The sequence below is a fragment of the Meles meles genome, chromosome 15 (genome assembly GCF_922984935.1).
Source record: "Meles meles chromosome 15, mMelMel3.1 paternal haplotype, whole genome shotgun sequence".
Taxonomy (NCBI): Eukaryota; Metazoa; Chordata; class Mammalia; order Carnivora; family Mustelidae; genus Meles; species Meles meles.
In genome coordinates, this window is record NC_060080.1 from 18859084 (window position 1) to 18871543 (window position 12460).

The window sequence follows — 12460 nt, forward strand, 5'->3', positions numbered from 1 at the left end:
AGAGTCAAGCATATTTTGAAATCCTATGTTAATATACTATTTTATGATTTAATTTTTCTTTGTCCAAGTTTTTTCTCTGTTGTATTTCTCAACTTGAAGAATTATGTATTTTACAGTTACGGGGCATTTCGTAAAATGACAATAAAATAAAAAGCTTGAGGGAGCAGAGAACAGTTGAAAGTTCCTTTGCTAAACAGCCCTGTGGGGGAGTCAAGTGGGGACGTCCTGGTCCTGGGGGCCGTGTCCACTGCCGGGGCGGGAGCTGCTCGCAACTCACTTCAGCAGCTTCGTGTTACACATGATGAGCTCCTTCCAGTTTACAAAGATTAAGGCCATTTCTCCTTCAGTGAGAAAGCCTGACTCCACCATCCGTTTCTGAAAAACCTAAATTCAAGACAGAAAAGAAATGTTAGCTGGGGTGTGAATACACAGGCTATGTGGTCTAAATCAAACAATAACTTCACATACTGAAACTAATATGATCATGATGTTTTTAAAGAAGCCTACTTATGATTGCTAAATTTCCCCCCAATTTTAATTTAAATTCTAGTTAGTTAACATAGAGTGTAATACTGGTTTCAGGAGCAGAATTTCGTGATTTGTCACATACATATAACACTGAGTTGATTGCTAAATTTTATTTTATTTATTTATTTGAGAGAGAGAGTACAAGTGTGGGGGGTTGAGGAGGAGAGGGAAAGAGAATCTCAAGCAGACTCCCTGCTGAGCATGGGGCCTGACCTGGGCCTCAATGTCACAACCCTGAGATAATGACCTGAGCTGAAACCAAGGGTCAGATGCCCAACTGACAGAGCCACCCAGGCGCCCTGATTGCTAAATTTTAAGTTGCATAATTTCCCTACTGTTTGCTCTCTGGTTCTTACTAGGGCTAATTCTTCTTTTTCTTCTTCTTCTTCTTCTTCTTTTTTTTTTGTAAGTGGGCTCCATGCCCAACCTGGGACTCATACTCACAACCCTGAGATCAGGAATCACATGTTCCACCAACTGAGCCATCCAGGTGCCCCTATTAGGCCTAATTCTGAGGACTGAGGCCAGTACCCTCGTCAAATAAGAGGAGCTTCTCCTACCTACCTCCTAGGGAGATGAAGCAGGTTCAGTGAAACCATGTGCACAAAGCACCCCGTGAAAGCTGCAGAATTGAGGGGCTGGGCACCCCAGAGTCCCAGAAGCGGTCTGTGAGAGGGTCAGCAACAGAAAAAGTGATGATTTACACGGTCCCCACGCAGATGCGGCCTTCAGAGGCTGGCTGGCTGAGCGGAAATGAGACCCTCCATCTATATTCCATTTATGAAGCTGATGGGTACATATCTGCACACGCCTGTGTGCGTGTGTGCACACGCTGTGCGTGGGTTCTGAGTGAACTTCACAGATGACGCAGGTCAAGCCCAATCAGCTGTTATTATTATTATTATTATTAGTTCTAAAAGATTTATTTATTTGTTTTTAGACAGAGTGAGTTGGGGAAGGTGCAGAGCAAGAGAATTCTAGGCAGACTCTGCACAGAGCGTGGATCCTGAGGTGGGGATTGATCTCTCGGTCCCAAGATCATGACCTGAGCTGAAATCCAAATCCAGTCCCTTAGCTGACGGAGCCACCCAGGCCCCCTCAGCTTTCGCTTTTCGCAGGGCACTCATGAGGAAAGAAAGGCTGGGAGAGTTCTGCTCAAGGTCACAAACCTAGAACATGGAGCCAGAACAAAAACACATCTTTTTGATTCTAAGCTGGTGTCCATGAACAACTAGGATTCCCAGTTGTTCCTTAAGGAACCTGTCAAGTTACCCGAGACAACCTTCTCGTGTGTGATTTTTGCGAGATACACACGACACGTCAGCCTACTAAAAGCGCTCGTCGGCCCGTGATAAGGCGCAGGCTCCTTCTGAAGGCTCACTACGCCTGCGTGGCCAGCCCCTGCCAGCTTCACCGGCCTGGCCCCCCGACACTGGCCTAGATACTCCAGCCACGGGGGACCACCCGCAGGACCTTAGTTCCCAGGCACAGCCTTCCCACGCCTACTTCCTCTTCCAGGCACACTCGTCCTTGTCCTTCTGGTTTGTCCTGACTCTCCTCTGTGGCAGGGGTGGTCAGCCTTCTCCTGGCCCCCACCTCACCGTTCTGCAGCTGTCTGTCTGCGTGACTGTGAAATCCTGGGGGCGGGAACTTTCTTTGTCCCCTCTGCTCTCCAGCACAGGGCTTTCTGCCTGCCGCAGGTCTTCAGTGAGTGTCGATTTACTGAGTTGTGCTGAACACGGACTCGAAAAATTCAGGTAACAGTGCTATGAACCGGACATCTCTGAACCTTCATTGTTCCAAGATCAGAACGAGGATGTCAGGATCCTATGACAGGAGCGCGCCCTGGCAAGGTGGTGGGTCTGCTCTGAGGCGCCGGAAGGACGGGAAGGCACCTGCTGGTCTGTTCTCTCACCCGATGATGACCATGCGCTACTTTACTCATTCATCCCATTCACCTGCCTCCAGGAGGTAAGCAGAGGAGGAGGACGGTTGGGCCCTCTGGGAGCCTCCGTGGGGATGGCGATGAGCACGCCTGGCCTCTGAACCGTGCTCTCACCCTACGTCCCTGACCCCGACGTGAGCCCTTGCTCCTCAGCCAGGGCAGGCGGGCAGAGTGGGAATAACCAAGGCATAAGCGGGTAAGCGACGGGTCTGAGTGGGGCAGGCGTGCGGCCCCTGTGCACGCTCCACGCCGGTGTCCGACAGGTGCTTCCACGGCCATTAGCAGCCTCCCAGCACTGCAACCTGCCAGCGGCAGGGTGATACTCGGCGGGGTCAATGATAAGATGGGTTTTTCTTCTCGCCATCTTTCCAGGTCAGAGAAGTGTAGACATAAACACACATAATTCATTCGGGGCCGACGGGAAGGCCTACAAAGGGCCAGACTGAGTTCTGGGACGCAGGATGAAGGATACATGTCCCTGCTGTCAGGGGCTCACAGCCTTGCGGGGAAGAGAGACGTTACCCACTAGCAGCGTGGCAGAGTGTACTTGTGAGCGGAACAAGTGTGCGGGTCGCAAGCCCCAGCTTGCGTGCAGGCTGGAGGATGGCGTGAGGGCAGGCCTTTCTGGGGGCAGATGGAGAAGGGTGCAGCTTCCCCACCACACCTCCAGGGAGGTCACAGCCAGGCACCTGCTGGGCCCGCTGGGGACACGTGTTCTCTTCAGGTGGCTTGTTTATTTAACTGGGCATCTCATCCGAGGGCCTTGACACATTTGGTGAGAACGAGGAGCCACGGAAACAAGTCCTACTTTGTTTACTCAAACACAGACTGGCTTGGGGGTCACTGGGAATGGGAGTCGGCGCCGACAGTAAACACAGGCCTCACCTCCACGACGAGCTGCAGGTCGTCCACGTACCGCTCCTCCGTCCGGATCAGCTCGTGGATGTAGCCCTGCCTCTTCCTCTCCCCCAGCTGCATGGTGTCCAGGCTCTGGAGGTCTGCGCACCCTATGGGAAGACAGGGCACAGGTTCAAAACAGCCCTTTTGTCTTCTTTGAAGGAAACAGACAATTATCAGCAGACGTGCTGGGTTTACGAACGGAGACTCAAAAGAGCCACGCAGCTTTCCAGAGCGCCCGATGGTCCGCAGAGCAGTGCCCACCTGCCGAAGGCCGGCCTCGCCGCCCACTCCCCTGGAGCCGCAGGGAGCCATGCCCCTGCCATCTCACTGGGGTCCTCGCTTCTCTTCCAAATCAATGACAGAGGAAGGGGTTTTAGAAATGGCCTCAGAGAGAGGAGAACTGTTCTGAACTTGTGAAGAACCTGTGTGGTTCTCATCGCTGCGGGACACTTTCAAAGATGGATAGTGATCTTTGAGATATCAAAGATATTTGATTGATTAAATCAATCAGCTGAGGGGCGATTTGATTAAATCAATCAAATGCTTGAGGCCAGTGTTTTCCAAATCGCAGGTCATAAGCCATCTGTGGATCCTTCCATCAATTTTGTTTTTAAAAATGTGGGTTAGGCACGCTCTCTTTTTCCCTTTCCCTCACTCTCTCAAATAAATAAATAAAATCTTTAAAAAAAAAAAAAGAGGGGCACCTGGGTGGCTCAGTGGGTTAAAGCCTCTGCCTTCGGCTCGGGTCATGATCCCAGGGTTCTGGGATCGAGCCCCGCATCAGGGTCTCTTCTCCGCGGGGAGCCTGCTTCCTCCTCTCTCTCTGCCTGCCTCTCTGCCTACTTGTGATTTCTCTCTGTCAAATAAATAAAATATTAAAAAAAAAAAAAAGAGAGCATCTTGGTGGCTCCGTCGGTTAAGCATCTGCCTCCTTTTAGCTTAGGTCATGAGCTCAGGGTCTTGGGATCGAGCCCCGAGTCAGGCTCCCTGCTTGGTCAGGAGTCTGCTTCTCCCTCTCCCACTGTTCCAGTGCCTGTCTTGTGCGCTCCCTCTCAAATAAATACAATCTTAAAAAAAAAAGTGGGTCAGGGGATACCTGGGTGGCTCAGTGGGTTAAGCCTCTGCCTTCGGCTCAGGTCATGATCTCAGGGTCCTGGGATCGAGCCCTGCATCGGGCTCCCGGCTCAGCGGGGAGCCTGCTTCTCCCTCTCCCCCTGCTCATTTTCTCTCTCTCTCTCTCAAATGAATAAATAAAATCTCTAAAAATATGTGGGTCAGGCTTAGCATTAACACAAACAAACAAACAAGTAAATGCAAACCACCTGGTGCGCAGCATTGGTAAGTACCGCTCTGTGAACACTTTTACGTAGGTTTGTAGAGTATATTTCTTACTGCTAAGAAGTGTTTGAGGAACATTTCTCTAGATTTCTCAAAGTCAGTTACAGTTAGGAAACCTGAAATTCCTGGGATTTGGCAGTTCCCAACAAGGCCACTGCCTTAGCCACCAGAACTGGTTCCGGGACATCGAGGCCTCGAGGCAAGTCCCCTCGCGTCATGGTGAGCGCCACTGCACTCGGTCTGGGTCAATTCAAGGGCACACGGGAACTGAGTGTCAGCCCGCGAACCGACATGATTCCAGAATTACTTGGTGCGTAGCTGAGGGCTTGCCTGATGCACAGTGGCAGGGGACTACCGCAGGCAGCCCTTCCTCAGACAAAGAGCAGGTGGGTACCAGCAAGCTACAACGTGAGGGAGACAGAAAGCCGAGTGAGGCGTGGATGACCATCAAGGCTGAGGCAACCATGAGAGGCGGTGGGGGCAGGGGTGTCACACTGCCCCAGCCTTCATCGATGGGACAGGCGGGGACCGACGCAGAGGCACCACTCGGAGATGGGCTTGTGGGGCACGGGGAACACATAAAGCCACAGAGGCAGAAAATGCAAGGATCAGACTGGGCTTCTCACGGGGGCTTCTCTTTCCGCTTGCCTTTGAGTTTTTGTATGTTTTGTATAGATCTAGGCCAACAGTTCTAAGGAAGACAACCGGTCTCTTTTCTGTACGTGTTGCCAACAGCTTCAAAAAAATTCTTCTCACAGTAAAACAGAAATAAAATAAGGCAGGTTGTGTTTGGAGCTTTCAAGAAGACATCGTGGTGCCACGGTCATGTTCAAAATTATCCAGCTTTTCTGGGGATCGTACTGTACCCTGTTCTGCCGGCAAGAGCTGCAAGAAGACCAGGTGTCCTGACCCCGTGAAGCTAATACAGACGCCCGTCTGACTAGGCTGCGGGGAGCAGAGAGGCTGGAGGGGAAATGTTGATGGCGACGTGACCCGGGATCACGGGTCAGAGTTACCAGCTGACTGGGATGAGCCATTGGAACCGTTTCTAAGTCTCTGAGGTTACCGCATCTCTTACACCCATGTGTACGGATTTCAGCCGTTCACCGTCTGGCACGTCCACATTCCACCTCTGCTGTCCACAATCCTTCCCTGTAAATTTACTCATGTTTGAATTAAATACGTAGGAGACCATGGGTTTTATGTATTGATTATGTTTATTCTAATACTCACTAAAATAAATACATAACTTTTAGAATAAAACAAGTTCTCCTATGGGGTGCCTGGGCGGCTCAGTTGGTTAAGTGTCCGACTCTTGATCTCAGCTCAGGTCTTGATCTCAGGGTCATGAGTTCAAGCCCTGTACTGGGCTCCACACTGGGCTTGGAGCCTGCTTAAAAAGCAAACAAGTCGTCCTGCGTACTATTTTGTGTGCCCTCGTGTAGTGTACCATCTGGTATGTGGATCACACTTTGGGAAACGATTTATGGTAAAATCCATGAGCATTAGCTTATGTTCTGTACCTTGGAATAACAGGAAAAGTTTCAGATATTTTATCATTTTTAAAAATTAATTAATTTATTTTAGAGGGTGGGGAGGGGCAGAGGGAGAGTGAGAGAGAACCCCAAGCAGACTCTGTGCTGAGCGTGGAGACTGATGTGGGCTTGATCTCACCATCCTGAGATCATGACCTGAGCTGAAACCAAGAGCCAGAAGCTCAACCGACTAGGCTATCCAGGCGCCCCTATTTTATCACTTCTAAGGCTAGAACACACATGACATTAGTTTTATCAGGATGAATGTGGGGACCATCCTTATACTCCACTCCTAACATACCCCCTTTGCATTTCAGTACAAAGGTTCTTAAAATTTTATTCTCTTCAAGTTTCCCATTTGACGCCAACCCGCACTTTCGGACGTTCTTACCTCTGATGTCAGGGGAAAGAAACAAAGGCATGGCGGCCCTTTTACTTCTGCCTTTCCTTCCCTGCTCACTCACCCCTGTACTTCCTTCCTGGGTTAGCGGATGAGAGGATCCTGTTTCTTCCTGGAGCCGCATCCTTAATTGAACCTCTCCTTTCGATCCCTTGCCGTCCTCTCCACCCACATTGTCCAACATGTTAGCCATTAGCAACACTGAGCACTTGAACTGTGGCCAGTCCAAACAGAGAAGTGCTCTAAGTGTGAAATACACACCAGATTTCAAAGACCTAGTACAAAAAAAACCCAGCACGTAAAATAATGCATTAATAATTCTTATGTTGGCTGCATATTAAAATGGTCATATTTTGCATAATACTGAGCTAAGTAAAAAATTATTCAAATCAATTTCATGTTCTACTTTTTAAAATGTGGCTTTTGGAAAATTTTAAATTACATATGGGCTGGCTGCATTTGTGACTTACATTATATTTCTATTAAACAGCTCAAGCCAGCTGGAACATTTTTTATTATGTTCCTTCCCTAACAGGATGTTTTAGCGGCTTCCGCTGTCTGCAGAATAAAGTCTTAGCTTAGTAGCGCAGGGCTCCAGAGTCTCTGTAATCTACCCACGGCTACACTTGCAGCCTCACCTTTGACCATGTAGCCACCCTGGCCCAGGCTCAGTCCTCACGATGTGCTGTCCACGCTGCCCATGGCCCTCTTCTCCACACACAGCCAGCCTTCTAACCCTTCAGGGTACAGCTCATGTGACCCTACTCTGGGGGAACTTTCCCATCCCTGTCCCACTTCCCCCCAGCTTGCCTCTCTTTTGTGCTTCCAGGCTAGTCTGCGTCTGTATTTAACATTTCACATAATGTAACCTGTGCTGTAGTTCACCTCTATATAGTGGGTGTGTCCGTCTCTCCCACTGGAGGTCAGGGACAGTATCTCCCACAGTTCTATAATATCAAATTTAACATAGCGTTTTGACCAGGAAATATTTGTCAAATGGCAGACCGTTGGGTTGGTCCCCAGACCTTTTTCTCACCTCTCCTCTGCTCTGTACTGCAGGGAAGCCAACCCCACAGGCTACTTGTATAAGCTCCTATTTCAGTTGGCTTCTGCCCAGGTTTGGCCAATGAGAGGAGGCTCCAGAAGGAGACTACAGGGCCAACTGGGAGAACTATCCTCCTGTTAGAAGAGTGAGAGGATAGGAGAGTTTTAAGTCTGCTGGATCAAGAAGTAAAGAATTGCTGGGTTTGCATCTCACATAAATGTGGAATTCAAGAGTTCCCAAACTGATGGATTAACAGAAAAATGGTCCCTGGCTGGTGATACCCTTAGTGTGGTTGGCCAAAGAAAATGTACACTGTCCAGAGGGTCTCTCTCACAACTGTGGTTCCACACGATTTCCACGGGAAGACCATCTCACTAAAGAGGAGTTCAAAGTAAAAAATTAGAAAAAATAAGGACTGATCCACTATAAATAAAAATGATGACTAGAAAGAATCCTAAGGGGGGGCATCTGGCTGGCTCAGTTGGTATAGCGTGAAACTCCTGATCTTGGGGTTGTGAGCTGGAGCTCCATGCTGGTGTAGAGATTTATTAAAATAAAATCTTAAAAAACAAAACAAGAGGGGTGCCTGGGTGGCTCAGTCAGTTAAGCATTTGCCTTTGACTCAGGTCATGATCCCAGAGTTTTAGAATTGAGCTCCATATTAGGCTCCCTGCTCAGTGGAGAGCCTGCTTCTGCTGCTCCCTCTGCTTGTGTCTCTTTCTCTGTGAAATAAATAAATAAAATCTTAACAACAGCAACAAAAACCCCAAGAACATAAGGTAATAGAATAAAATCTAAAAAAAAGTGAAGTGTCTATATTTAAAATAACTCAAGACGTACATGAAGGGTTTGAATACATAAATACTGTCTATAAAAAAGAATGGGCAGGGGCGCCTGGGTGGCTCAGTGGGTTAAGCCTCTGCCTTCAGCACAGGTCATGATCTCAGGGTCCTGGGATCGAGCCCCGCATCGGGCTCTCTGCTCGACGGGGAGCCTGCTTCCCCCTCTCTCTCTGCCTGCTTCTCTGCCTACTTGTGATCTCTGTGTCAAATAAATAAAATCTTAAAAAAAAAAAAAAAAAAGAATGGGCAGGGATGCTTGGGTGATGCAGTCGGTTAAGCGTCTGCCATTGGCTCAAGTCATGATCCCAGAGTCCTGGGATCATGTCCCATGTCAGGCTCCTTGCTCAGCAGGGAGACTGCTTCTCCCTCTGCTGCTGCTCCCCCTGCTTGTGTGTGTGCTCTCTCTCTGACAAATAAATAAAATCTTAAAAAAAAATGGGCAGATGTAAAAAGAAACTAATAAAAATGTTATTATCAGGGTGCCTGGGTGGCTCAGTGGGTTAAGCCTCTGCCTTCAGCTCAGGTCATGATCTCAGGGTCCTGGGATCGAGCCCCGCATCGGGCTCTGCTCAGCGGGGAGTCTGTTTCTCCCTCCCCCTCTGCCTGTCTCTCTGCCTACTTGTGATCTCTCTCCCTCTCTGTCAAATAAATAAATAAAATATTTTTTAAAATGTTATTATCACAGAAATAATAGATAGTATCATGGAAATAATAGATTAATATATAATGTATAGTACACTACATATAATATATAATATAATGTAAAGTATAATATATGATATATAATAATAGATTAATATAGCAAATCAAACACTGTGAGGAATGTTTCCTCAAAAAATGTGAGGAAAGGATTAATAAATCTGAAGACATGTATGAAGAAATTAAGAATGTAGCCTGGAGGGGCACTAGGGTGGCTCAGCAAGTTAAAGCCTCTGCCTTTGGCTCAGGTCATGATCCCAGGGTCCTGGGATCGAGCTCTGCATCAAGCTCTCTGCTGATCTTTGTCTGTCAAATAAATAAAATCTTAAAAAAAAAAGATTAAAAAAAAAAAAAGAATGTGGCCTGGAAAGAAGAAAAAGATGGAAAACATAAAATGGAGTTTAGGGGACACAGAGGACAGAATGACAAGGTCCAACATACATCCAATGGGAGTCCGGTGGGGGGCGGGGGGTGAACAGGAATAATGGGAAGAAGTGATATTGAGATTATAATGGTTGAGAATTTTCTAGAATTGATGAAGGATATACCTCCACATATTCAAATGGAACAAAGATTCCTGATTATGGAAAAAATAAAAATGAATCCATACCCAAACTGCAAAACACCAAGGGAAAAAAAATGATAAAGATGGCCACAAAGAAAAAGCAAAACAACTACACAGGAAAAGCAATCACACTAGCTGCACACATCTCAACACAACAATAGAGGGTACTGAGCAAAAATAACTGTCAAACCTGAATTCTAATTATACACCATTCATGGATGAGGGAGAAATACAAACATTTTCAGACAAAGTTTGAGGGCATTTCACACTAATAGGCTGACTAAAGGAAATATTAAGAGTTGTATTTTGGGAAGAAGGAAATTGATTAAGAAGGAATAATGAGGAGGGCTGGGGGGCTCAGTCAGTTAAGTATTTGCCTTCCACTCAGGTCATGATCTCAGGGTCCTGGGATTGAGCCCTGCATCAGGAGCCTGCTTCTCCCTTCCCTCCCTGCTATCTCTGTCTCTCTCATTCAAATTAATAAATAAAATCTTAAAAAAAAAAAAGAAGGAATAATGAGATGTAAGGAGCGGTGGAGAAAGAGAAGAAAGAAAGAAAAAGGGAAGGAAAGAAGGAAGGAAAAGAAAGAAAGAGAAAGAGGGAAGGAAGGGTGAGCAAAAACACTAGTAAATATGTGAGAAATCAAAATAATCATTGATGATATAAGATAACAATAATGGTAGGTATAAATTCAAGGTGGATTTTAAATTTACTTAAAACTAATTTTTTAAAAATTTATTTATTTGACACAGAGAGCAAGAGCAAGAGTGAGACAGAATGAAAGAGCACAAGCTGTGGGGAGAGGCAGAGGGTAATTTTTTTTTTTTTTAAACACATGAGAGGCAGGAAGAGAATCATTAGAGATAAAACATCACACCTGCACTGATCAGAAAAAGAAAGATAAACTTCAAATTTAGACTTTGTGGAGGCAAACACATATATTAGAAATGGAAAGGTAACTGTTCAAAGAATAGACATAGAAAACAACTTTCAAACCAGTAAAGGGAAAAAAGGAAGTAAATTTGATCAAAGCAACAAAAGTAATATAAGGTGAACTACAACAAGGGAAAAAAAAACCATGGTAAATAGAAAATATGTAAGACGGACATAAATAGAAGTATTCCATTTTTACAATTAATGTAAATTACTTAAATCTGTCAATTATAAGAAGACTTTAGATTGGATTTTAAAATTCAGCTAGATGCTGAGGGAAGATGTTAGAGTAGGAAGATTCTAGGGTCACCTCATCCCACAGATACAGCTAGATAACATTGACATCAGTGTAAATAAACCAGAAAACATCAGGAAGACTGGCATGCTACTAAACAATAAATAGATCAACCAAGAAATCAAAAAGGAAATAAGAGGGGTGCCTGGGTGGCTCAGTCAGCTAAGCGCAGGCCATGAGCCCAGGGTCCTGACAACAAACTGCACACTGGGGTCCCTGCTCAGTGGGGAGTCTGCTTCTCCCTCTCCCCCTGTGGCTCCCCCAGCTCATGGTCTCCCTCAAAGAAAGAAAGAAAATCTTAAAAACAAAATAAGATAAAAAACCAAAAAGGAAATAAGAAAGTATACGGAAACAAATGAAAATGAAAACACAATGGTCCTTGGGGCACCTGGGTGGCTCAGTGGGTTAGACCTCTGCCTTTGGCTTCGGTCATGGTCTCAGGGTCCTGGGATTGAGCTCCACATTGCAGTTCTCTGCTCAGCGGGGAGCCTGCTTCCCCCCAACCCCTGCCTGCCTCTCTGCCTACTTGTGATCTCTCTCTCTCTGTCAAATAAATAAATAAAATCTTTAAAAAAAATCCATAATGGTCCAAAATCTTTGAGATGCAGCAAAAGCTGTTCTAACAGGGACATTCATAGGAATAAGGCCTACCTTAAGAAACAGGAAAAAATCACAAATAAATAACCTAACTTTATACCTAAAGGAGTTAGAAAAAGAAGAACAAACAAAACCCAAAACCAGTGGAAAGAAAATAAAGGTTAGAGCAGAAATAAGTGAAATAGAAACTAATAAAACAATAAACAGATCAATGAAACCAGGAGCTGATTCTTTGAAATCGATAAACTTTTAGCCAGACTCATAAAAGAAAGAGAGAGAGGGAGGACTCAACAAAATCAGATATGAAAGAGGAGAAATAACAACCGACACCACAGAGATACAAAGGGTTATAAGAGAACATTATGAAAAATTATATGGCAACAAACTGGACAACCTAGAAGAAATGGATAAATTCCTAGAAACATATAATCTCTCAAAAGTGAATCAGGATGAAATAGAAAATGTGAACAAACTGATTACCAGCAATGAAATTGAATTGGAAATTTAAAAAACCCACAACAAAGAAAACTCCAGGACGAGATGCTGTTGCAGGTAAATTCTAACAAACATTTAAAGAAGTGTTAAATTTATTCTTCTAAAACCATTCAAAAGAATAGAAGAGGAAAAAAATTCCAAATTCATTTTATGAGGCCAGCATGACCCTGGTACCAAAATCAGACAAAGACAGCACAAAAGAAGAACTATAGGCCAATGTCTCTGATAACTTAGATGCAAAAATCCTTAAGGAAATATTAGCAAACCAAATTTAACGTACATTAAAAAAGTCATTCATGGCAATCAAGTGGGATTTATTCCTGAGATGCAAGGGTGGTTCCAT

General features: G+C 45.5%; 1 protein-coding gene across 3 annotated transcripts in view; it reads right to left on the reverse strand.

Annotated features, from left to right (window-relative positions):
- Positions 1-12460, reverse strand: part of ITSN2 (intersectin 2) — a 137504-nt gene that overhangs the window by 13077 nt on the left and 111967 nt on the right. For all 3 annotated transcript variants that reach the window (XM_045978872.1, XM_045978873.1, XM_045978874.1), the window contains 2 exons: positions 3359-3480; positions 278-384 (listed from right to left, as the gene is read on the reverse strand). In XM_045978872.1, coding sequence (XP_045834828.1) covers positions 278-384; positions 3359-3480 — 229 coding nt within the window. The remainder of the gene's footprint in view (positions 1-277; positions 385-3358; positions 3481-12460) is intronic.